The 25,907-nt window shown below is 46.6% G+C and overlaps 2 protein-coding genes across 3 annotated transcripts; both read right to left on the bottom strand.

The window, feature by feature from the left end:
- Positions 1 to 543: 543 nt before the first annotated feature.
- Positions 544 to 15,821, bottom strand: TNFRSF1A (TNF receptor superfamily member 1A). 2 transcript variants are annotated; one of them, XM_054042821.1, is made up of 10 exons: positions 15,646 to 15,821; positions 7,661 to 7,835; positions 7,002 to 7,130; positions 6,494 to 6,640; positions 4,502 to 4,580; positions 4,178 to 4,269; positions 3,839 to 3,961; positions 3,497 to 3,534; positions 2,458 to 2,608; positions 544 to 1,883 (listed from the first exon to the last, which is right to left on the bottom strand). In XM_054042821.1, exons 1-10 carry the CDS (start codon positions 15,682 to 15,684, stop codon positions 1,615 to 1,617), a joined length of 1,242 nt encoding a protein of 413 aa, XP_053898796.1. In that variant the 5' UTR covers positions 15,685 to 15,821; the 3' UTR covers positions 544 to 1,614. The 2 variants fall into 2 exon arrangements, with proteins under 2 accessions (XP_053898796.1, XP_053898788.1); XM_054042813.1 differs by having other exon boundaries at positions 3,488 to 3,534; positions 15,646 to 15,820.
- A 3,421-nt stretch (positions 15,822 to 19,242) lies between these two features.
- Positions 19,243 to 25,780, bottom strand: LOC128844815 (uncharacterized). The gene is made up of 3 exons (XM_054042835.1): positions 25,766 to 25,780; positions 20,725 to 21,306; positions 19,243 to 19,784 (listed from the first exon to the last, which is right to left on the bottom strand). Exons 2-3 carry the CDS (start codon positions 21,284 to 21,286, stop codon positions 19,585 to 19,587), a joined length of 762 nt encoding a protein of 253 aa, XP_053898810.1. The 5' UTR covers positions 21,287 to 21,306; positions 25,766 to 25,780; the 3' UTR covers positions 19,243 to 19,584.
- Positions 25,781 to 25,907: the final 127 nt, after the last annotated feature.

The following is a 25,907-nucleotide window of genomic DNA, read 5'->3' as shown; positions in this document are numbered from 1 at the left end:
AGCAAGTTATTTCACTTCTATGTCCCGGGTTTCCCCACCTGTAAATAATAATGATACTGACCTTCTTTGTAAAGCATGTGGAGATCTACAAAAATATGTTATATGAGAGCACATTATTTTTATTATAGAGCTTTAAATAGAAAGGGGATCTTAACATTAACTATAGAGGAGCTGCCTCTTCACTATAATTATTCCCTGTGCTTAATCAAAGAGATTTTACTATTTTTTTAATATTAACTGTCTGTTGTTTGCAAGTTCACTTAAAATTTGCTGGCACCTCATTAACAAACTAATCCTCCAAATGTCTTGAGTCCCCCATTCACTCTTTTCCCCACTCGCAACCAGCCAGCTCTCCTCCAACTTCCCCAAGTCTTTGGGACAATTGAATTCTATGTACAAAAGAGGAGATCCTTGATTCCACAAATCCAATGTTCCATCTCTGGCTATGGCCCATGCTGGTTGCTTCTGGGGTCCCCCTTGCTCCTGTCTTTCTCTTCCAGTGGTATGCAAGAGAGGACTAAATGGACAAATGCAGACTGGAAGCAGGGTTACAAACGGGGCTTTTATTTCAGAGTGTTTAGTGTATTTACAAGAGTTTAAAAAAATTCTCCTGATCCTCTGCAAGAGACAGAGGATGCACGCTCAAAAGGTGTGAGGATAATTTGAGCCCTTAGCTACTCCATACCTAACAAGGGCTAACACTTGGAAGAATGTAACAGTGAGCGCTCATGGGATGGAGACTGGGAAGTAGTGTGAAATTATTCAGAAGTCCCTAACAAAATATATGCCATCATATTTGCAGTTAAATCAGATTAAGCAAATCATCCAAAGGCAGATACACATATGAGGCCACAGTCACGCATGCCTGCCTTGTCTGAGTGTAAGCAGAGATATGCAAATGCACTCATGCCACCATATGTGCATGCACTTTTCCATTCTCAACCAGTCATTCAGGTATGCACACAGGCAAACACATTCAAAGCCACACTCACTCCCATCCATGCACACTTGCTCTTGTCCATGCACACACACAGTGACACACATACATGTACTTTGTTAATGCTCTTTTACATGCGTTTTAGGTACAGAAAAGAGCTATAGAAATAGCACCAATCTCACCTGACTTATCAGCACCTGAGAAACCCCATTACTCCCCTCGAGCAATAGAGGAACAGGGAGCTAACTTCTCCCTCTTTCTTGTGGTGGCACCATCCAACCCCTGAACACCCATGACTGGGCCCCAATCAGTGTTCCCTTTCCAGGGCTGGGAGTTTGGGTTCTGTGTTATAGGTTGGCCTCCACGTTTTGGTCACAGAATCAGTCTGTTTTGTCCTTTTGGAGGTGCTCCCCTGTGGCAGTTGCTGTAGGACTTTCTCTTGGTTTGAAGGCATAAGTGACTTTGTGGTTCACTGAAAAGTGATCATTAACCTTCCACCAGCATCACCTGCTGCCAACCCCAACAAACATACCAGAGGGGGTGGGGAAAAGAGGTGGAGACGCACAAGAAAGAAAGAGTGGATTAGAATCCTCTCTGAAGAGGAGGGACAGAGCTAGAGAAGGGAGCACTAAAGCAGAAGAGGTTAGAGTTGCCTGTGCAGGAGATATGAATGGGGGTTAGGGCTGCCCGGCCAGCGCCTCCTGGATAGCCTCGCTGCAACCACTCAGCTCCATCTGGTTGAGGACGTAGCTGATGCGCTCCACTGTGGCACCCTGGCCCATCTGCAGCCTCCATTGTCTCAGCATCTCGTATTGGGCATCCCGCACGCGCCGCTGCTCCAGCTCGATTCGCTCAATCTCATAGTCACTCAGCCCCAGGCGTCGCACAAATTCCTTCCACCGAGACAGCAGCACATGGTCCGCCACAGTATAGAGAACAACAGGGTCTGGTGAAACAAGCAAGGGGACATCAGCAGCAGGGTCTGGGGAAGTGGAGGGGGGATGCAAATTGCGCCGGTGTAGTCTGGGGTGAGAAACATGATGGTGCCATGTAGGGAAGCACCTCCCCCAGATCACATCTTGCACCCCTCTGAGCGATCACACAGACACGTCACATCTAGGTCTGAGCCTATCTACAAATGAATATGGGGGACCCCACAAGCTTGTTCACAGGAATGGTCTTGCGTACACATGCACACACATGCCAGGCCATTCTTGTAAAGATGCTTGCACTGTGTCACTGCCATACATTCACACAGTAAAGTACAGCAAGCCATAAACTCACCAAAACAAGACTGTCCAGGACTAGACACATGCAACAGGCCACTCTTGGCTGGCCTCAGGCAAACACCAACACATGTGAACTCATATGTACTAGATCTGTTTTGGGCACAGGGCTACAACTGATGCACAGAGTTGTCATGCACATATGCGCACAGGTGCACATGCTGCACAGGCACATGCACATCCCACCCCCCCATGCGCACAGAAATCCTGTTTCTCAGGGGAAGCTGCACTCACTGTCTGGGAGCTGAGTCTTTCCAGCAGGTCTGACACAATCTGGTAGCTCCTGTTCAACCATTGACCTTGGCACAGCATTGGCTGTCCACATATTTTCGATCTGAGGTGGTACCGGAGCAAAGGTGGCAGCTTTCCTCTCATTTATCACAACCTGTGAGAGACAAGTATTTACTCCAGAATCACCGCTGGGGCAGCCCAACACCACTATATCTGAGGGGAACAGCTGCCACTGCACCCTTAACAGGGTAAAGAGAGATGTGGATCAGGGACCCAGAAGTTAAAACTTCCCCATGAGGGAGGGGAACTCCCCACAGACACCTTATTTGTGAGGATGGAGTCAAACATTTCTTATTCGCACAGCAAGAGGGTTAAACTTTCTCTTGGCATCAGAAAATGGGGGTCTAAGAGGAAACATCTACAGAACTGAGTCATGCCGGGAGCCCAGCTCAGGGCCCCATGCTCTCAGAGACCTCAAACGAGTTCCAGAGGAGGGAGGGGACAGTCCCTCTTTATACAGTCTTGAGGAGACCCCAATACTGTGCTCAGCTCTGAGCTCCTTAATCCCAGAGAGGTAGCGACAAATTGAAGGAGCTCAGAGAAGAGCCACAGAAATGCTCAGGGAGCTGGAGGGATCAAGTTCTGAGGAGAAATTCAATGAGCTAAATCTGCCAGGCTTGGCCAAGCCAGCCATAAAGGATGGATGTGTATGTAAGGGGACAGGGTGGGACATGAGAGTCATCTGCAAGTGTCTGAGAAGCATGAATCCTGAGAGAGAGAATGGGGCAAGATGAAGCCTGGGGATAGGAACTCAGGAACTAGTCCTCACTAGTCGGGGGGGGGGGGGGGGGGGGGTCTGTGAAACTGAGAAGTTGTCTCTTTGTATATACAGCCCAGAGTCCTAATGCTCGGGAAGTTCAGAAGTACGAACCCTGAGAACAGGCTGAGGGGAAGAATATTGCCCTGGACCCCAGGCAGGTGGAATGGGACTGAGGGGAATGATAATCTGAAGGTAGGTTTCTGCACTGAGTACCTTGCTTACTTCAGATACCGGTTCCTTCTTTGGCTGCTGCGTAGAAACTGAAAAAAAAGGAGAAATTGTTTTCACTTCCTTCCCTCCAAGATATACAGAAAAAGCAGCTCAAGCCCACGGGTACCTCCACAGCTCTGACTTCACTCGAGGGATTGTGGTGAAATGCACAAATCCCAGCAACGAGCTCATGGGAGGGATTCTCGTCACAGGCGTGAGAATAGATGCAAGACTGTAAGAACTGCCAAAATCAGGACAATGAGCGCATCTACTCTGGCCGACCCCCATATCTCCCTCCCCCAACGCCCCCAAAATCCGCCCAGCCGGTATCACCACAGAGACTGTTGTACTCACCACATGAATAAAAAATAGCGGTTGACACTCTTTGACGGTATTGCTTGATCAATTTAACTGCAAAGAGCAGCCCAAGGCTAGCTGCAAGCACAACGACGAGGCCAATGAGTAAGATGGTATGACCTAGATGAAGGAGAGAGATCGAGTGAGTAACAGAAGGAAGGGGAGAGGGTGGGAGTAAGGATAGGAGCAAGATTGGAAAGGGAACATGTGAAGATAGGGACAGGAGTGAAAGCAGAGGAAAAGTGGGGAGAGAGGAGGATGGATAGGGCTGTCTTAGGGCAGGGGTGATGGGGTTGGTAGTGAAAGCAGAAGCAAATGTTGGAGAAATGCCAATACCCTGCGTGCCCCAGTAGTCATTCTTCACTGAGGGGAACGTTGATGGACTCGGCATTGCGGGACAGTCCTTCTTACATTCTTCTTCATTACAGCTGAAAGAGGAAGCAGAAATCTGAGTGATGTGGGGAATGAGGGCACCATGTTTCAAGTATTCCCAGGGACTGCCCCATTTCACAGCTCCTTGCAAATCTGCCTGGTGACAGCACTGGGGGGCAGCCTGAGCCTGGAAGATAAGGTTATTCAATCTGCCTGCAGAAGGTCAATGTCTAATGGAGTCCACTCACTGTTGCACAAATAGGTGGAGCATAGGAACAGGACACCAACCTGCTGCAAGGGTTGCAGTTATTTTTGTGCAGGAAGTATCCATGGTGACATACACAGATCGTGTCACTGTCCTTTGCACCTGTAGAGAAAAGAGGGAAATGTCAGCCCCAGGGGAGATGACGGAGAAGGAAAATCTCTCTAGGGTGGGGAGAGGATGATCTCTCTTTGGGGGTAGGGAAATTGTTGTCAGGAAGGTGAATCACTCGATGGCACGAGTGTTTGAGAGGAGATGGGGGCAGGTGTGACACTCCCTGGTAGCTGGTGGTTGGGGAAAACTGTTCCAGAGCAGGGGGATCACTCTCGGGCACAGGACAGAGGGAAACTGCTCCACTGTAGCAGAAACTGGGTTGAAGGATGAAAACAGAGAAGTACACAAGGGAAAATATTCACTACAGAGCAAGCAGGAGGGGAAGGAGAGGGAGAAGTGGCTCCAGAGCAGCAGGCATGGGTGAGGAAGCCAATCAGGACAGGGCAGAGGGGGAAATAACTCTGAGGTGTGGGATGTCATGTGTGGGCAATATCTATAAGGAAAAATGCTCTAGTGTAGTTGTCAGGGAAACTGCTCAAGGGGAAGTCATACCATTTTAGATGTGGGAGGGAGGGAACCAGCTAAAGGCCAGGCAGGGCGGAGAGAGGCAAAACTCACTTGAGGAAAGGAGGGAAAATGGCTCCAGAACTCATAGGGGGGATGGGGAGAGCACTAGGGGGAGGAGGGAGGGAAATAGCTCTAAGTCAGAGGAGAGGGAAGGAAATTGCTCAAGGGCAGGGGGAGGAGGGAAGTCACTCTAGGGCAAGTGTGAGTGTGTGCAAGTGTGAGAGAGAGACAAGCCGGAATGGGAAGGGACAGGGCAGAGGAGGGGACTCGCCTAAGGGGCAGGGAAATTCATACCAGGGAAGGTGTGAGATGTGGAAGGAGAAAATTGCCAAGGAGAGGGAGACTAGCTTCAGAACAATTGGGGAGGGAACTGTACTATGGGAAAAGAAGGAAAACAGACTACAGGAGAAAGGGAATGGAGGAGGAACTGAGTCTAGGTCAGGAGGGAGGTGGTGCAGAACTAAGGCCTGGTCTACACCAGAAAATTAGATCGGTTTAACTATGTTGGTCAGGGATGTAAAAAATCCACACCCCTGGCCTGAGTGGCATAGTTAAGCTGACTTAAGTCTCTGTGTAGACAGTGCTAGGTCGATGGAAAAATTCTTCAATCAATCTAGCTACCATCTCTCAGGGAGGTGGATTATCTATGACAATGGGAGGCATTCTCCCATCAACATAGGTAGTGTCTACACTGAATCGCTACAGTGGTGCAACTGTAGCATTTCAAGTGTAGACAGACCCTCAGTCTCTCCATAAGGAGAGGGGTATGGAAAAATCACTCCCAAGTCAGGGAGAGGCTGGAGGAGAGAACTGCCCCATGCAAGGGAGAGGGAAATCAATCAAGGACAGGGGGAGCAGAGGAGAAAGTGATTCTACGGCAGTGTGGGAGTGCATCACTCCAGGACATAGGAGGTGTAAAACTGCTCCAGAGTGTGTGTGAGAGTAGGATCCTTCCAGGGCTTGTTGAGGGGAGTGGGAAGACATTGCTCCAGAGCAGCAGGGGAGAAGTATCCACACCAGAGCAGAAGGAAAAATTTACTCAGGACAGAGAGGACTGGCTCCAGCATAGGCAGGGTGGGAGGAATTAATATGAAGCAGGAAATTTCTTCTGGGTATATGGAGGGGGGGAAAAGTTCACTCTGTGGTACAGGAGAGAGATATAATCTGTGATGGGGGAGCAAAGATTGCATGGGGGCAAGGAGGAGTAGCGAAGACTGTAGAAGGTGAAATCATTCCTGGACTCAGGGAAATACAGTAGGAGGGAAGGAACAAGAAATTGCTCCAGGAGAGAAATCACACCAAGGCAGGGGATATGGCTCCCCCAAGGCGAGTGGGTGGGAGGAAGGGGTGCTATGTCCTGCCCTGGCAGCAGTAGCAGCTGTCTGTGTTACACTCACAGTTTTTCCGGATGGTCCCGTTGTGGCATGGGTTGCAGTTCTTACATTTGAATAAAGTATTGGGTTCGCTCTGAAATTGGTTGGGCAGACAGCCACAGACTGTATCCTTCTTTTCAGTGCACTCAGACAGTGTTATCTGCTGTAATTCTGAGAGGCGACAGAGAGGGAGAGAGATGATTCCACCCTCTTTCCACCACTGGGTCCTCTTCATGGTGACAGCACAGGCCGGAAACAGACATCATCATCCTCTGTTTCCCCAACTAAGAGTTGGTACCAAAGAGCCTGACGATCACTCCCTACAAGCTCATGTCCTCATCAAAACACCACCACTCCATTGCAATTACCAACACTGTCTCTATCCTTTTCCTCCACTGTTCTTGTCCCCATCCACCCACCTCCACTCTATCCTCATTCCTCACTGCCGTATCTCCATGTCTACTCCTGCAGTCCCTGTCCCGCCACCACCACCCGCTTCCCCCATCCCCATCATCCCACGGGTGAGACTCACCTGAACGGCACCGTTGGCAACTAATGCATTTCCTCAAAGTGTTATCCGTAGCCGTGAACGTGCCCTTAGGACATCGGTTGCAGGTGGTCACAAGTTTGTCTGACTGACAGTCTTCTGCCAAGTAAGTCCCTGAAACAGAATCACCAAACAGGGATCTGACAGGCATAAAGAGACATTCCCCTAAGGCAAATGAGAGCCAGGGACACTGTAGGGGACAGGGGAACCCAGAGCTGAGAGGCTGCTCTAGCTATAGGCAAATTAGACAGTTGCCTAGGATGGCAGCTTTCTGGGGGGTGGCCTCCCATAGCATTGCCACCTGGCATGCTAAAGGGTGGGGTGATTTTGTAGTGGGAGGGGGCAGGGGTGAGGGGTGCACACTGAAGTTTTGCCTACGCAGCAGATTGTCTTGAGCAGCATCTGGCTGAGAGTGCAGGTAAATGGTATGTTTCCTTAGCCCCAGCAGGGGATGCACTCACCAGGGTGAGGGGACAAGGAGAGAGGAGATCCCATGACTAAAAGTACATGTCTCCTTTACTCCAGGATGTGGCATTCTCACCAGGGATAGCTGGGGAACAAGAGATATTTGGACTGAGAGTTCAGGAAACAGGAATGCCTCTCTGGCCTTAGCAGTAAAGACTCAGTGTTACACTCTACTGTACCTGCATGGCATCTCATGCAGCAGTGGGTCCTGTTGGAGTGTAGGTACTCTCCCATCTGACACTTTGGCTCCCTCTTCTTTCTCCCCAGGGCTGTCCCATGGATTTGTTGGGTATCTGGGTTTGGGGCTACTCCCAAGCATTCTTCAGCCCACACCCAGGCCAGAGTTAGAATGAGCTGGAAAGGGAAAAGACCACTGTGAGAAAACATTTCCTTGGGTAGAATTCACAGCTGAGCCTAGCACCAGCCTGTCATGACAATGAGACCAACTGAACTGACCTACTGTTTGAAGAGAGACTGTAATGGATATAAGGTCTATGGACTAATGTGACCCACGTGGAATTTTAAGGAAGGACTGAAATCCCTTCACTTGAGTCATGCAAAAGGCTACCTGATTCCTGATGAAATCTTTTTTTGTAACACATTTCACTGTTTAAAAACTAATATGCTCCAGGACTACAAAGACAGACATCCTGAGATTTTCAAAACTGTCTAGAAAGCTTCAGAGCAATGTAACATCATTACAGCAACTCACTCATCTATAATTATAAGAGTATTCCCCCACCTCTTTATTTTAATGTTTTTGTTTTGTCGGTGTTTGGTTGTGGGAAATTGCTTTAACAAAATAATTTATAAAGCTGTGAGCTGAGAATGTTTTTGACTACAGTCTTATTACTATTTCCATCCGTAAAGAAAAATTATATTTTCCTTCTTCATTTAAAAACTTTTTTACTTTGTATGTTACCTCGCACAGATTATTGAGAAGTTAAGCACTGGGCTGTGAGAAAAGAAAGAACACCCTATGTGAAAAGTTTTTAATGCACTACACATCTAAAAGCTAACACTTAATATTTCGGTGGCTTATATAGGCATAATGAGTTAAATAACATTTTTCCCTTGTACCTGGGGTGGGCTGACTTCTCAATGAGAAGTGTGCTGTGAGAATGTACTTGTTTTGCTTTGCTTCTGTGAAATTGTTTTGATCTTTGTTTTTATAAGTTCTTTGTAATTTTATTTGAGTGCAATGTTTTCCTAACTTGCTCTTGTGAAAGGGATTAGTACCAGCTGCAAAGAAACAGATTTTTTTCTGCTGTGAGAACTCTAGCAAAGTGAAAGCTAAACCAATAAAGATAATAAAGTGTTGTGGTTGTGGGTTAGGAAACGATAAGCATACAAAGATGCCTATTACAGCTGTATGCCATCCTATTCCCCTCTCAAAAGTTAGAAGTTTTTAAGAGAAAGTTACACATGTGAAAGCCATTCAAAACTACAGAAATGAAAATTCTGGCAAACGGGGACCTCCTCTCTCCAAAAATGTCAGAGAGCTATGAATTATAAATAACAGATAAGAGACTGTCAGCTCTTTCAGTTGCCACAAAACAGTTAAAGAGAGATAAAGAATGTATTTAAATGCACATTTATATGATATATTGAACCAGCTTGTGGGTGCTCCAAGGCTCAAGTCCAAAGATGTTTGCAAGAGGGACTTGAAAACTGTCAACATCAACACTGCAAGCTGGGAAGATGCAACTAGCAACAGGCCATACTGGAGTGCTACAGTGCACCAGGGACTCAAAGAGGCTGAAGAGAGGTGGTTGAGAGAGGAAAGTACAGCAGGCTTCAAGAGCTAGTAGTGCGCCAACTTTATCTTCTTATCCTGTGCCTTATACCCACATTATCTGTGGCACGAATAGTCACTCAAGAATTGGTCTTTTTAGCTACCCACAATGCTGTAGCACGACACATAGTAACTGAACTGCTTTGGCACTCATATCATCAACTTTCAAGATGGACAGTTGCCATTAACCAACTCACATGGAAGCAAGATGGATTCCACAGTTCCAAGGGTAAGCCAGTTAGACAAAAAGAACTGATTGCAGCAATTGATTATTTGCTGGAAAGAAAGTGGAAGAACATTTATGCAGATGGTCTGATAATTATGAAGCTGATGTTCTAGCCAAAGAAGCAGCTTTCAACAAGATACCATGGGAATTTATAAACATGAACCAAGGTGTAAATAAAGTACATAGTATAAATATAGGAAATACTAGAAAAGCCCAGGCCAAGCATACAGAACACAAGGTCAGGTAAGTTGATTACTCTGATACCACATCTTCAGGCATAACAGACAAAGGGACAGGGATGAATCAGATTTTGTGAAAGCAGTTACAAGACAGTCATTTCTAGGTTTTACAAATACATAAAAGGCTAATAAGTTTTATTACTGATCAAGATCTGAGGAATAATAAAGAACTATGAACCAAAACGAATGACTCAGCCTTTTAAAAAGACTTTTACACACACAAAATGCCATGATAACTAGTTCCCAAGAACTATTAAGGACTTTTGTTAATGATTTCTATAGAAGTAGTCATTTAGGTATCCATGACAGCTACCAAGCCCTGAAGTAAGCAGCATACTGGCAAGACATGCATGAGCTATTTTGAAAGAGGTTGTTACACTCCATAAATAGCAACTCACCAGGACAACTCATCCTTTGCAATCCAGAGAAATTGCTTTCTCATGGTCAGATTTACAACTTGACTTTAGTGAACCCATTCCACAGATCAAGATGGGATAAGTATATGCTAACTAACACCTGTTTGTTTACAAAATGGATAGAATTTATTCCCCACATTAAACAATAGTTCAAACCACCAAACCACAGCATGTGTGCTGGTGAATCATGTTTTTAGTCACTGAGGCATACCTTGGGGAACAAGAATCAGAAAGCAGTTCAAGCTACAAGTCTGTCTTATCTTACGCCTGGGTTATGTTCCGCGGTCAGTGCGTAAAGCGAAAACCGCGTATAGTCGAAATTACATTGAGTTGAATGGCGGGTGGAATCGCCCGCACTACAGGTACAGTATTAAAATTAGTATTTTTCTCTTTTTTATTCTTTTTTTTTTTTTTTTTTTTTTTGGTTTTTGCCAACCACGTAAAGCTGAAATCGCACATGTTAAATTTGTGTAAGATGCGACAGACCTGTATGTTTCTGAGACCATAGCAGCTATATGTAAAATACTGGGGATTAAACCCAAAGTTACACATTGCATATCATTTTAGTTATCTAGGCCAGACCCCCTCTACTGTACTGCATTTTGCTGTTTCATCAAGGAGCCAGTTCTGGCTCTCTGTTCCACATCTCTGCCTCCTCAGGTAGCTGTCTGCACCTGTTGCAGTGCCTGTCAGTTGGGATGGAGAGGGAGAGCACATATATATGCCCATCCTCTGCATGTGCTGGTGGTGATACAATGCACAAGCCTCACCCACCACAGCTATAGGCTGGTGCAGGGAGGCGTTGAGAGTCCCCCTCCCTGGCCATCTTCAACCTGGCAAAACCCAAAGCCACCACCTCTGCAATTCACACCCTCACAGGCACTCCTGCCTAGCCTGAAAGTACTGTAGATGTCTGCAAGTGAGGGGGATGTGAGCAAGGAAGAGGAACAAGGTGAGGAAGAAAACAAGAGAGAAGAAAAAGAGGGAGCAAATTGGGGAAGAAAATAAATAGTTGCAGAGGGGAATAGAGGGGCTGTTGGTGAGGACAAATTGGCTACAGTATTGGAATTAGAAGACAGTGGCTAAAGTACTGAAATAATCATAGGCTAATCATTCTCAGTTTGCTGAGTTTTTATCTCCTTCAGGAAGAAACATTTGAGTGAATATTTCAGGGGAAAACAAAATTTTACAACATAGATGAAAATGTAAAGAATAGGTAAGCTCACTTCCTCTATTCTGTGTATTTTAATGTGTCATTCATCTGTGTTATACAATAATTTTCCCCCAGACATATTAATTCCAGTGTTTTAATGTTTGTGTTCTAGAACAAACATTTGTGTAGCATCTACACTAGAATTTACGGTCACGTTACAGTGTTAAATAACATGTTAAAACAACTAAAAATTCAAGTGTAAACAAGCCCTTATGTGTACAAGTACACCGGCTTTTATGGTATAAATATAGCACATGATGCTACTGGGGACTTTTGGGAGGAGGGGAAATTCAAGCTCATCTGTGGACCCAGCTGCTTGTGCCTCTACACTTCTAGATTAAATTTATTCCACTGGCTGCAGGCTAGATTATCTGTGCTAAATGTTTGTAAAGCAAGAATACAAATATTTAATTGGTGAACACAAGCTTCAGTGTCGCAAACTCTCATGACTATTTCACAAATCTCTTGACGTTTGGTGTTTTTCCACCTCCACGAGTCACGCAATTACATGAGAATCTCAACTTTCTTTTTTAAAAGAGGGAAGTTACTGGCCTTCAGAATTGCAGAGAAAAAAGCTTGAAAACGTGACTCAAGTGCTCCCTAAAGACTCAAAACCCAAAAATCAAATAAAGAAACCCAACTTGTATTTTTTAAAAAATATTATGATTTTGTGGGGCAGGAGTCATGATGCTTTAATAAGAACATATCCCTGAATACTCACCCCACTGCCCAAACATGGTGTTAGTGGGTGCTATACTGCACAGAAAACCATGGGTGAGTCAGAAGGGAGCACTCTCTCCTTTGAGTCAGTACTAACTCTCATATATAGGTTTTAGGGGGTAAATGCCACTTAATCCTTCCCTCAGTAAGGCAGTGGTTCTCCAGTGCTGCTTAGGAGAGGAGAGATTCCTTTCTTTCTGACTAATCCCAGCAACTGAGGAGTTAAAGTCTCCAGGCTGGCTGGCAAGTCTGGAAAGCAACTGCAATTCCTGTAAATCCAACCTCTTGCTGAGCCAGGGACAGATTAGGGAGGCAGCTCATTAAAAATGAATTGTTTCTGCTATGCCAGGAAGTCAGGAACAGGGAAGAGAGGCAGCTGCCTGGGGCCCTGGGGAGAGAACACCAGAATGACACAGTAACCCCTGGAGCCACTGAATACTAAAGAGTCCTTCTCCAGGAATACTCCCCTGGAATATAAAGCCCTGTGAAAACCACAAAACACAGCTTCACAGGCCCCCATGGAGAACCCAATTCAGGTTCCCTGGAGATTTCTCAAATTGAACTATCCCTCCAAGAGACAGGGTGAATAAAGCCAGACAGGGAGCACTGGAGAGGCAGGGGAAACTGGAGTTGCTGAAGGGCATTGACTACACAAGGTGGAAGATCAGAGGGCGCCATTTCAGGTTGCGGGGGGGAGGGGCAACTTTACGTTGTTTTTTGTAGATAACCTAGAAATTAGCTGATAGGACCACTGTATCTAATTTCTTTATAGAGAAAGAAAAATATATACAAACACCAATTAAAGCCATATATTAAGTTTATATGTAAATTTAGAACAATCAGAGGATAGTACAGATAGATATTCCCAATCCCAAGCGTTGAGGTATCAGTTTTGGAACCTTAACACAGATATCAGAAACTCAAGTTTGATACTTTGTACACTATCTTTAGTAGAGATAAATAAAAATAAATAAAATCTGCTTACTTTCTCTAACAGACACACTCTGTGTTCCTGCTATTATCTACTCTATTTTAGTCAATTGTTTTTCACTCCACTAAAAAGGTATTTACTTAATTAGTAACATATGTGATTAAGTTTTTTTCCCCTCTTTTATTAAGAATGCAAATTTATTTTTCTAATTATTTTGGCATTTATTTTTACCAATCACAATCATGTACGTGACTTACTAACATTTGACTCCATCATTACTATCAGACTTGGAACCACATTTATTCTCATATAAATTTTAAGTTACTTTACAAATATAATTAAAAATACAATTTGCAAATAAGTGACCTTCATCTGCACAGTGTCTAAAGTTATGTAGTTTAGCTTATTTTAAAAACAACTGGCACAGCTAATGTGAGTACAAACTAAATTTACATTCTAGAAGGATATTATTTGATGGTACCACTTTAAATAATGAATGACAAAGCACAATATGGTAATAAAAGTAATAATTATAATTACTCCGCCCAGGACAGGTTAGGCATTTTAGAACTCACTACTCAAAAAATTAAATTTAAGCATAAGAGAGAAATAAAGTTATGAAATGCACAGACCAGTCAAAAAAACTAAAATAACAGAGAATAAAATTACAGAGAATATATGGGTATTGTGCATTTCAACAGGAAGTACCAAGTAATAACAACAACAATGATAATAATAATACAAGTGTGTGAGAGAGTGTGCACGCGCATTGGGGGAGACTGTGTGTTAGTGTCTCTGGGGGTAGACTGTGTGTGAAAGAGTGGGAGTAAGAGACTGTGCATGTGTGTGGTGGGGAGAATTGTAGGGGGGCAACTGTGTGCATGTACCTGAGCTGTCTCTAAGCCATGCACTCAGGAGACTGAACGCTCCCACTCCTGAGCCAGAGGCACCAGCACAGACAGGTTTCCTTTCCCCCCATACCAGCTCAGCAGAGACCCACTCAAGCACAGCCACCTCTAGCATTGGTTGAGGTCCCCCAGCACCTTGCCAGCCATGGATCAGTTTCCCAAAGAAGGGGAGACTGCCAGGGCCATGGTGGCAGGAGCTGAGTGACTGAAGAGCAGCAGCTGCTGGCCAGGCACCTAGCTCTGGAAGGGGTGGTTACAGAGGGCTAAGGAAAATAGCCACCCACAAGCCCCACCCCCCCATAGCTCCACTCTTATTGGTAAAATTATAATGGGGTATGAAACTGGGGGGGGCACCCCTGGGAATGGGAGTGCCTGGGGGAGAATTGGACACGGGAAATGGGGCAATAGGAATTACTGAAGAGAATTAGATACATAGGAAACACAAGACAACATCCATTATCCAAATTTGTGGAGCTGGTGGGTACTGGATATGTAGATGGTGGAAGGACTGGAGGGACTGTTAGAGCACTGCATTTGCAGGAGGAAGCAGAGATGTTGTAGGACTGTGGAAGTGACTGGGGAACCTCAGGAGAAGCATCTCCTTGATAATTGGGTTAAGTGTTATTTCCTGTGGTGCAACAGTGGGAGAAAGCAGCCTCAGGTCACTCACCAATCCAAGTGGGATATGGCTAACCCATATCTGGAACCCCACCAGAGGAGTGCAAGCTCACGGACTCCCATCAGGTGTATGCAGTGTTATTGTAGCCGTGTTGGTCCCAGGATATTAGAAATAAGATGGGTGAGGTAATAGCTTTTAAAGGACCAACTTCTGTTAGTGAAAGAGACAAGCTTTCAAGACAAAGCTCTTCTTCGGGTCTGGGAAAGGTAGAAGAGCTCCGTGTGGCTGGAAAGTTTCTCTCTCTCACCCACAGAGAAAAATATATTACCTCTACAACCTTCTCTCTCTAGAACTTATCAAGGACAGGAGCACAGTCTTCCTAGGGCAGAAGTTCCCAAACTGTGGAGTGCACCCCTAAGGGGCTGCCGAGGAACATTGGGGGGGGGGGGGCGCAGCTGGAGCCCAGGCCAGCCCCTACGGGGGAGCGGCACCCAGCTCCACTCCTGGCCCGCCCCCAGCTGCCAGCCCGGTGCCCCGCTCACAGCCCTGCGCCCTGGATTCCGGCTGTGGGCCCGCGACAGGGGCCCTGGCTACCGACCTCGGCCCCCTCCCAAGGCAACGCTCCCCAGCTGTGGCCCCAGCCTTGTCCCACTTACTCCTGTCCACGCCCCTCCCTCCAGGAGCCATGGCCCAGCCCCAGCGGGGGGGGGGGGGTGCAAAGTAAAAAATGTGGGGACCACTGTTCTACGGGGTCACACCAGTGGAGGAGAGAGCAGCTCACGAGGGGAGGCAGGTTATCAGTACCAGCCTACTTCTACAGAGGGGAAAAGGAGACCGCAAAATGGAAGGGACTCACAAAAGGCACATCAGAAAATAAAACTCAGATTCCCTAACTCTCACTCTCCTCCCAATTTTAACCCACCAGACCCCACAGCCCTCCCAGACCTGGGGATACAACCCAGGATACTTGACTCCCAGTCTTCCTGCAGTCACCAACCAGACCCACACCACTCCCAGCTCTGTGCTCCCATTAACCCGACTCTCCAGCCTGGTGACTGACTGTTGGGAGTTAGGCACTCACCCCAAGTGTTACTCACCGTAGCCACCAAGGTAGGGGAAGGCTCCGGATGGGCCATAGTTCTGTCGTCTCCTACGTCCCCATGATAAGACCCCCGTCTACAGAGAAGCCCCCCCAAGGCCAGCGCGAATCTAGCACGAAGAGACCGAACACAAACTGAAACTAGTAAGTTCCGCAACTTCCTGCCAGCAAAGGGTGAGAAAGCAACAGGAAAGGGGGGGGGGGGAGACGAGGGAGGCAACATGGAACTGTAAAGTTAACCCTCCCCTACCCACAGCACAGAGACTGAGGCCCAAGAGATTCAGCCCTTACCCCATTCACTCTCCCCTCCCCATGGGACAAAAACTCAGTCGTTCTCATTAACGCCAATCCTTCCCTCAGGGTAGCAGACATCCATCTTCCCTACTAATCTTCCTCATTCTTGTGGGACAAGACAGACCCACCCCTTCCAACTCATGGGTCAGAGAGAAACCCAGAGATCAATCCCCAACCTCCTAGTAAACCCTCCACAAGACTGAGAGCTTGTCTCTCTCACCAACAGAAGTTGGTCCAGTAAAAGCTATTACCTCTCCCACCTTGTCTCTCTAGACATGAGACTCAGCTAACCCGTTTGTTAAGAGCAGCATTCAAGAAGCCATATGCAGTGTAAAACTCTTATTAAACCTACTATGAACAATGCTACATATATATATGCCAGTAATTGGTGCTCTTTATATTATCTACATATATATTTATATACAGGTGTTATTATAATGGAGAGGTTATTTAGGTTATTTTGCACTTTCCATAAAAGATTCTTGCAACTTTTTTCTAACAGCTCTAACACCTCCATTATTTGCAGCAGGACTTTGGAATCTGGCAAGGGGGCATGGGTTTAAATTGCACTAGTCATATCAGTGAGCCAGCATTTTGGTGGGGTTTTTTAGGGTACTATCTTGTTCTCCGTAATCCCAATTTAAAAAAACAAGAAGTCTTCTAGTTCTTATGGTTACAAAGAAGACCTTCAAAATATAAAGCAAGTGTAATGCATCCTAATGCAAAATCCTTATGAGCAAACTCAACAACGGCAAAATATAACATTACCCATGTTTGGACTGTGTGATAGTAGGACTGTATTTTATCAATGGACAACTAACCTAATTCTCAATTACTGAGGGACAATCTTCACTTATTGATATATTTTGCTTTCCACAACCAAATCTCTGTATAACTTTTCATGAGTGATGTACCAAGTATTCGGATTCTAATAACTAAACTGTATTGTTAAATCTATTCACCTAAATTTAGGTTATTGCTGATTATGTAATCTATGCCAGCGCATATGACTTTTAAAAACAAACTTTGTATTTATGGATAATCTAAGCACTATACCCAGATGTACAAAACATTCTTTCCCCAACCTATGTATTATATAATTTTTTTAACATTAGCTTTAATAAAATTTTTAAGGATGTGCCAGTTTCTTGAGACAATTAATTAGGAAGTCAGGGTTAAGATTTTGTGACAGGAAGCAAGTTTGATTAATTTGGGGTGCACACTGCTTTGATGTATGTTGGACGTATATGGAGTATGTTGCCAATGGAAGTGAATGCCACATGCACTGTATTATCATCACTGAACATGGCAATAAATGCTGGCCTTTTACTTTTATTTCCACCCTTTTAAAATTTTGGGATAATCGTCATTAAACCACGGTTTGGTTGTATTAATAATCAAGAAACAAACCAAATAAGAAAACCTCCTCTGGTAGTGGAAAGGGGAGTGCACTAACGAGCCGGTCACAATTTTCCAGCTGTGATCACAGAACTCCAGAGTGTTCAGTTACTGGGCTATACTGAAGGTATGACTACACTACGGGATTATTCCGATTTTACAGAAACCGGTTTTTGAAAACAGATTGTATAAAGTCAAATGTATGCGGCCACACTAAGCACATTAATTCGGTGGCTAGTGTCGATTTCTGGAGTGTTGCACTGTGGGTAGCTATCCCATAGCTATCCCATAGTTCCCGCAGTCTCCTCCGCCCATTGGAATTCTGGGTTGAGATCCCAATGCCTGATGGGGCAAAAATCATTGTCGCGGGTGGTTCTGGGTACATCCTCCCCTCCCTCCTGGAAAGCAACGGCAGATAACCATTTTGCGGCTTTTTCCTGGGTGAACAGTGCAGATGCCATACTGTGGCAAGCCTGGAGCCCGCTCAGCTCAAGACAGCAGTCATGAACATTGTAAACACCTCACGCGTTATCGTGCAGTTTATGCTGAACCAGAACCTGCAAAACCAGGCAATGAGGAGTAGGCTACGGCAGCGCGGCGACGAGAGTGATGAGGACATGGACATGGAATTCTATTAAACCGCGGGCCCCGGCGCTTTGGAGATCATGCTGTTAATGGGGCAGGTTCATGCCACGGAACGCCGATTCTGGGCCTGGGAAACAAGCACAGACTGGTGGGATCGCATAGTGTTGCAGATGTGGGACAATTCCCAGTGGCTGCGAAACTTTCGCATGCATAAGGGCACTTTCATGGAACTTTGTGACTTGCTTTCCCCTGCCCTGAAGCGCCAGAATACCAAGATGAGAGCAGCCCTCACAGTTGAGACGCGAGTGGCGATAGCCCTGTGGAAGTTCGCAACACCAGACAGATACCGATCAGTAGGGAATCAATCTGGAGTTGGCAAATCTACTGTGGGGGCTGCTGTGATGCAAGTAGCCAAAGCAATCACTGAGCAGCTGCTACCAAAGGTAGTGACTCTGGGAAATGTGCAGGTCATAGTGGATGGCTTTGCTGCAATGGGATTCCCTAACTGTGGTGGGGCGATAGATGGAACCCATATCCCTATCTTGGCACCGGAGCACCAGGGCAGCCAGTACGTAAACCGCAAGGGGTACTTTTCAATGGTGCTGCAAGCACTGGTGGATCACAAGGGATGTTTCACCAACATCAACGTGGAATGGCCGGGAAGGGTTCATGACGCTCGCGTCTTCAGGAACACTACTCTGTTTAAATGGCTGCAGCAACGGACTTACTTCCCAGACCAGAAAATAACAGTTGGGAATGTTGAAATGCCTATAGTTATCCTTGGAGACCTACCCCTTAATGCCATGGCTCATGAAGCCATACACAGGCAGCCTGGACAGTAGTCAGGAGCTGTTCAACTACAGGTTGAGCAAGTGCAGAATGGTGGTAGAATGTGCATTTGGACGTTTAAAAGGTCGCTGGCTATCTTTACTGACTCGCTCAGACCTCAGTCAAACCAATATCCCCATTGTTATTGCTGCTTGCTGTGTGCTCCACAATCTCTGTGAGAGTAAGGGGAAGACCTTTATGGTGGGGTGGGAGGCTGAGGCAAATCACCTGGCTGCTGATTACACGCAGCCAGACACCAGGGCGATTAGAAGAGCACACCAGGAAGCACTGCGCATCAGAGAAGCTTTGAAAACCAGTTTCATGACTGGCCAGGCTACCGTGTGAACGTTCTGTTTGTTTCTCCTTGAGGAAAACCGACCCCCTTGATTGACTCATTCTCTGTAAGCAACCCACCCTCCCCCTTCGATCCCAGCTTGCTTTCAAAGGAAATAAAGTCACTATCATTTAAAAATCATGCATTCTTTATTAATTGATTATAAAAAGAGGGAGAGAATTGAGAAGGTAGCCCGGGTGGGGTTTGGGAGGAGGATAGGAGGGAAGGAAAAGGCCACTAAAAATGTTCAAAGTAATGACAGCCTTTTGGTTGGGCTGTCCACTGGGGTGGATTGGGAGGGTGCATGGAGCCTCCCCCCCACATTCTTACACGTCTGGGTGAGGAGGTAATGGAGCAGGGTGAGGGGGGAGGGAGGTTATACAGCGGCTGCAGCAGCACTCTGTGCTCCTGCTGCCGTTCCTGAAGCTCCACCAGACGCCGGAGCATGTCCATTTGATCACACAGCAGCCCCAGCGTTGCAGCCTGCCACCTCTCATCTCAAGCATCCCTCCTGTCCTCACGTTCACTGGCATCTTTCCTGTACTTCGATACCGTGTCCTTCCACTCATTCAGATGAGCTCTTTCACTGCGGGTGGATTCCATGATTTCCGAGAACATTTCATCTCGCGTCCTCTTTTTTTTACGCCTTATCTGAGATAGCCTTCGGGACCGAGGAGCGAGGCTTGAAAAATTTGCAGCTGCGGGAGGGAGGGAAAAAAGGGAGAGAAGTATTTAAAAAGCTACATTTTACAGAACAATGCTTATACTCTTTCACGGTGAACAACACTATTCACATTACATAGCGCATGTGATTTCGGTACAAGGTCGCATTTTGCATCTTTTAATATTGAGTGCCTTCGGCTTTGGTATTAGAGAGCACAGACGCAGGTCCGGGCAACAGAATTCGGCTTGCATGCGGCCATGGTAAGCCATTGTCTTTCGGCTTCTGCAGCTTTTCTACAAGCAGCGCCCTCCTTTCCCACATACCAAGCAAAGCCCCTTAAGTGCTGCGGTTTTCCTGTTAACATGCAGCAGCAGAAACCAAACTAACTCCTCCCCATCCAATTCTCTGGGATGATCACTTTATCCCTCCTCCCACGGCATGGCTGGTATCAGGGAAGATTCCCCTCCCTCCCCCCCAGCTTGGCTAACTGCAGGGAAGGATTTCTTTTCAGCCACAGGCAAACAGCCCAGTAGGAACGGCCACCTCTGTCCCATTAATTAAATTCCTGTATTTTAACTAGGTTACCATGAACGATATCACTCTCCTGAGGATAACACAGCGAGATAAAGAACGGATGTTGCTGGAATGCCAGCAAACACCGGGACCATACGCTGCCAGCCTTTGTCATGCAATACTAGATTACTTGCTACTAGCATGGCGTGGTCAAGTGTCCTACCACGGTGGACGGAATAAGGCTGCACTGCCCAGAAACCTTCTGCAAAGGCTTTTGGAGTACCTCCAGGAGAGCTTCACGGAGATGTCCCTGGAGGATTTCCGCTCCATCCCCAGACACGTTAACAGACTTTTCCAGTAGCTGTACTGGCCACGAATGCCTCCCACGTCCTCAGGGCAAATTAATCATTAAAAAACGCTTGCTTTTAAACCATTTTTTATATTTACAAAGGTACACTCACCAGAGGTCTCTTCCATGGCTTCATGGTCTGGGATAATGCCTTGGGAGGGTACTTCAGTCAGGCTGAGAAAAAGATCCCGCCTGTTGGGGAGAACAGAGTGCTGTGTGCTCTCTGCAAGCTCGTCGTCATCCTCCTCCTCCTCATCTTCCCCGTCCGCAGAATCCTCAGGCATGGCTGAGATTACCCCCGCCTCGGAATCCACGGTCAGAGGTGGGGTAGTGGTGGCGGCCCCCCCTAGAATTGCATGCAGCTCGGCGTAGAAGCGGCATGTCTGCGGCTCTGACCCGGAGCGACCGTTTGCCTCCTTGGTTTTTTGATAGGCTTTTCTGAGCTCCTTAACTTTCACGCAGCACTGTAGTGATTCCCTATTGTTGCCTCTCTCCAGCATGCCCTTGGAGATTTTTTCAAATGTTTTGGCATTTCGTCTTTTGGAATGTAGTTCTGCTAGCACTGAATCCTCTCCCCATATAGCAATCAGATCCAGTACCTCCCATACGGTCCATGCTGGTGCTCTTTTCCGATTCTCGGACTGCATGGTTACCTGTGCTGATGAGCTCTGCATGGTCACCTGTGCTCTGCATACTGGGCAAACAGGAAATGTAATTCAAAAGTTTGCGGGGCTTTTCCTGTCTACCTGACCAGTGCATCCGAGTTCAGATTGCTGTCCAGAGAGGTCACAATGGTGCACTGTGGGATAGCTCCCGGAAGCCAATACCGTCGAATTGCGGCCACACTAACCCTAATCCGACACGGCAATACCAATTTCAGCGCTACTCCCCTCGTCAGGGAGGAGTACAGATATCGATATTAAGAGCCCTTTATATCGAAGTAAAGGGCTTCGTTGCGTGGACGGGTGCAGGGTTAATTCGGTTTAACGCTGATAAATTCGAGATAAATTCCTAGTGTAGACTAGGCCTAAGATGTACACGAACCCTGGTTCACTTTGGTTGTTTTTATGCTGTTTATCCAAACAAGAGTTATTTTAATTTTTTTCCCATTAAGAAATGAGATAGGACCTGCAGAAAAAACTAGTATGAGATCCAGTAATCAAATACTATTGTAAAACAGAAACACCAGGAGGTAGACCTAAGGTTCCCATGAAATCTTAACTGGGACATATTTTGACTTCTGGGTGCTTCATTAGGCAATGTTATTTTAATATATTTTTGGTATGGAATTACATATGGCTATATTTAAAAACAGAAACTAGAGAAAATTGACAAGTCTCTTCACTATCTGCCTAAACGATTTGGCAAGGAAACGCAAAAATGGCTAAACGTGAAACAAGGTTTCTGTGCTTACTGTACTTACAGTATCTCCTGCTTTATTTAATGTGCCTTAAGAGAATGAACTAAATGACCCGAAGAAGAGCTCTGTGTAATGTTGAAAGTTTGTCTCGCTCACCAACAGAAGTTGGTCTGATAAAAGATATTACCTCAACCACCTTGTCTCTCTAAACTAAAAGAGAGTAATAAAAAAACGTGGTAAAAAAAGAATATGAAAACAGCATGGTTTAAGTGGCTAAATGATAAAGAACTCCCTCATTTAGATGTTGTCCCTTCAGTTTGTAAGTTCTTTGAGACAAGGCCCTTGTATAAAAGTTCCTTTCTTTACTCCAAACTGGGATCATGCTTTCTTTGGCCCAAGGTTTATCACAGAATATCAGAGTTGGAAGGGACCTCAGGAAGTCATCTAGTCCAACCCTCTGCTCAAAGTGGGACCAATCCCCAACTAAATCATCCCAGCCAGGGCTTTGTCAAGCCTGACCTTAAAAACCTCTAAGGAAGGAGATTCCACCACTTCCCTAGGTAACCCATTCCAGTGCTTCACCACCCTCCTAGTGAAAAAGTTTTTCCTAATAGCCAACCTAAACCTCCCTCACTGCAACTTGAGACCATTACTCCTTGTTCTGTCATTTGCCACCACTGAGAACAGTCTAGATCCATCCTCTTTGGAACCCCCTTTCAGGTAGCTGAAAGCAGCTATCAAATCCCCCCTCATTCTTCTCTTCTGCAGACTAAACAATCCCAGTTCCCTCAGCCTCTCCTCATAAGTCATGTGCTCCAGTCCCCTAATCATTTTTGTTGCCCTCCGCTGGACTCTTTCTAATTTTTCCACATCCTTCTTGTAGAGTGGGGCCCAAAACGGGACACAGTACTCAAGATGAGGCCTCACCAATGTCGAATAGAGGGGAATGATCACGTCCCTCAATCTGCTGGCAATGCCCCTACTTATACAGCCCAAAATGCCATTAGCTTTCTTGGCAACAAGGGCACACTGTCGACTCATATCCAGCTTCTCGTCCACTGTAACCCCCTACGTCCTTTTCTGCAGAACTGCTGCCTAGCCATTCAGTCCCTAGTCTGTAGTAGTGCATGGGATTCTTCCGTCTTAAGTGCAGGACTCTGCACTTGTCCTTGTTGAACCTCATCAGATTTCTTTTGGCCCATATGATGTGCTCAGCAGGAAGAAAAAAGCAGGGAAAGCTCTTCCCACATTGCACCCAGCTGACAGTAGAGATGGAAAAGGCACGTTAGGTCTTGTCTAGCTTATCTACTTCTTTGAACATGGCCGATACAGGATTGTTCCCCACAGAAAAAAATTCCAATATACTGATGTAATAACTCATGTGGATGACGAAGTCACACCCTCATAAAGAAAAAAAATCACCAAGTTTTTCTCAAGTCATTATGTTAGTGGATGAGGTTTACCCCTACTGCCCTAGATGTCAGCCTCCAGAACCAATAGATCTCCCAAGATCCATGCAGATTTCAGAGGATTCCCTAGAGCAGTGGTTCTCAACGAGGGATACCCGTAAACCAGGGGTTATGCAGAGGTCTTCCAGGGGTTAAATCAGCTCATCCAGATATTTACCTAGTTTTATAACAGGCTACATAAAAAGCACAAGTGAAGTCAGTACAAACTAAAATTTCATACAATGACTTGTTTATACTGCTCTATATACTATATCAGCAGTTCTCAAACTGTGATTTTGCTTTATTGGGGTCACCAGGGCCAGCGTTAGACTAGCTGGGGCCCAGGGCAGAAAGCCGAAGCCCAAAGCCTGAGTTTTTAAGTGAGGTGAAACTTGGGGTATATAAGGCAAATCAGACTCCTGAAAGGGGTACAAGTAATCCGGAAAGAACCACTGCCATAGAAAGAACAGGAGTACTTGTGGCACCTTAGAGACTAACAAATTCATTAGAGCATAAGCTTTCGTGGACTACAGCCCACTTCTTCGGATGCATATAGAATGGAACATATATTGAGGAGATATATATACACACATACAGAGAGCATGAACAGGTGGGAGTTGTATGTGTGTATATATATCTCCTCAATATATGTTCCATTCTGTATGCATCCAAAGAAGTGGGCTGTAGTCCACGAAAGCTTATGCTCTAATACATTTGTTAGTCTCTAAGGTGCCACAAGTACTCCTGTTCTTTTTGCGGATACAGACTAACACGGCTGCTACTCTGATACCTGTCACTGCCATAGAGGCCTTCACATCAGTAGTCCCTCCCCCCTGCCCCACCCATGCTTTAGCTTTCCCTGATTGTATCTGTTACTGGAAACTCCTTTAGAGGTTGCTTATACAATAGGGCATAGGGGGCCTCCATACAGTTGTTAATGCAGCCTCAAGATGCACCAACTTCCCAGATTTACCACTGGATAGGGAAAACACACCTTCTCCCTCAGCCTCTTCCCTAGATCAGCTGCCAGCCCTCCATGGAATGGACTCTGCTGGACCTTCAGAGTCTTCTGACAGCTTGGTGCAACAGAGGACAGTGTCAGAGGGGAATGAGACCAACACATGAACCCTGGGGAAGAAATATCTTCTCCCTCCTGCTAAGCATTTGCATTTAAAAATAAAGTCACCACTTTAAAGCACCATCAGGAGAATCACCAGATCAGACACCTTTTCCATAGATCTCTCCCCTGGCCCTTTCTCTCTCTCTCCCCAATTCCAGCTCTCTGTATAGGGCATCAATGGGCAGAATGGTCCCAGAATCCCACACTCCCTTCCCAAATGGGCCACAGATCTAGCCCTACTCCAATTCACCTGCCTGCTGTGGGACACTATTTCTCATTTTACCTTCCGCAGAGGTCCAAGTCCCAATCTGACCTCCCGCCCCCCCCCCCTTTCATGTATGCAGTGCAGCTGTAGCTGTGTCCCTCCCAGCATATTAGAGACAAGGTAGGTCAGGTAATATCTTCTATTGGACCCACTTCTGTTGGTAAGAAACACAAGCTTTCGAGCCACACAGAATTCTACTTTTCACAGACCTGAAGAAAAGTTTTGTATAAGCTTCAAAGCTTGTCTTTTTCGCCAACAGAAGTTGGTCTTCAGGTCCGGGAAAGACACTCCCCTTCATGGCAGAGATCCCAGCAGTTCTTATTTTGACCTCCTGGCCTTTGCTATAGAAACAAAACTAGTACACACATTTCAGCAGCTAGCAGACACAGTGCAGCTGTACCAATGATAGCAAGGATGTAAGTACTCCTGTAGGGCAGGAACAAGCAGGTTTTTGAGGTGAGATAAAAATGCCTGCCCCTACTAGCAGCTTGGCACCAGTGCAGCTGCCATGTTATTGGAAGACAGGTACTAGCTTTACTAGGGTAGATGCACCACTGTGAGGTGAAGAATCCCATCTACCCCAGCCATCCTCCACGCAGAGGCTCTACCCCTTAACTTCCTTCACGCGCCGCAAGACCCTCCCAGTCCCTCACCATCTCCCCCCTCGGGCCTGCTTCGCGCACCCTAGTCCGGCCTGGGCTGGGATTTTCTACCGTAGCCCCGCGGCTGCGGGCAAGTGACACAGGGGGCGCGGAGCCACACAGCGGTGTAGCCCGCTCGTCGCTCCCCTGCCCGCGTGGGCCGCGCTGGTGGGGGAGAAACTCCCCTCGCAGCCTCAAGCGGCTCTGCGAAGCCGGAGCCTGCCCCGCCCCCCATCTGGCAGCGCTCAGTCGCTGCCCGCGGGCGGAAGGAAACTCCTGAGCGGCGGCGCCGGCTTAGCCGGCCGGGCAGGCCCCGCACCTTCCCCCGCATCCGGTCCGGCGCTCACGCGGCAGCTGGCGGGCGAGCGTGCGAAGGGGGGGGGGTGTGGCTGATTGGCCGGGAGCCGGCACTGCCTGTAACGTCACACCCGTGGTGCCCCGCGGCTTCCTCCCCCGCGTTC

Source organism: Malaclemys terrapin, chromosome 1, assembly GCF_027887155.1.
Source record: "Malaclemys terrapin pileata isolate rMalTer1 chromosome 1, rMalTer1.hap1, whole genome shotgun sequence".
NCBI classification, from domain to species: domain Eukaryota; kingdom Metazoa; phylum Chordata; order Testudines; family Emydidae; genus Malaclemys; species Malaclemys terrapin.
The sequence above is the reverse complement of the archived record's forward strand: the minus strand, read 5'-3'. Positions and strand labels throughout refer to the sequence as shown.

What these genes read in the sequence shown, in the direction of transcription:
- TNFRSF1A (XM_054042813.1), bottom strand. Translation starts at nt 15,684, where the DNA reads ATGGCCCATCCGGAGCCTTCCCCTACCTTGGTGGCTACG. An exon ending in CTGCATGAGATGCCATGCAG is followed by an intron (nt 7,131 to 7,660) that starts GTACAGTAGAGT and finishes ATTCTGTTTCAG; the next exon opens with GGACTTACTTGGCAGAAGAC. An exon ending in TGACTACTGGGGCACGCAGG is followed by an intron (nt 3,962 to 4,177) that starts GTATTGGCATTT and finishes TCCTTCATCTAG; the next exon opens with GTCATACCATCTTACTCATT.
- LOC128844815 (XM_054042835.1), bottom strand. Translation starts at nt 21,286, where the DNA reads ATGCAGAGCTCATCAGCACAGGTAACCATGCAGTCCGAGAATCGGAAA. An exon ending in AGCCATGGAAGAGACCTCTG is followed by an intron (nt 19,785 to 20,724) that starts GTGAGTGTACCT and finishes TCCCTCCCGCAG; the next exon opens with CTGCAAATTTTTCAAGCCTC.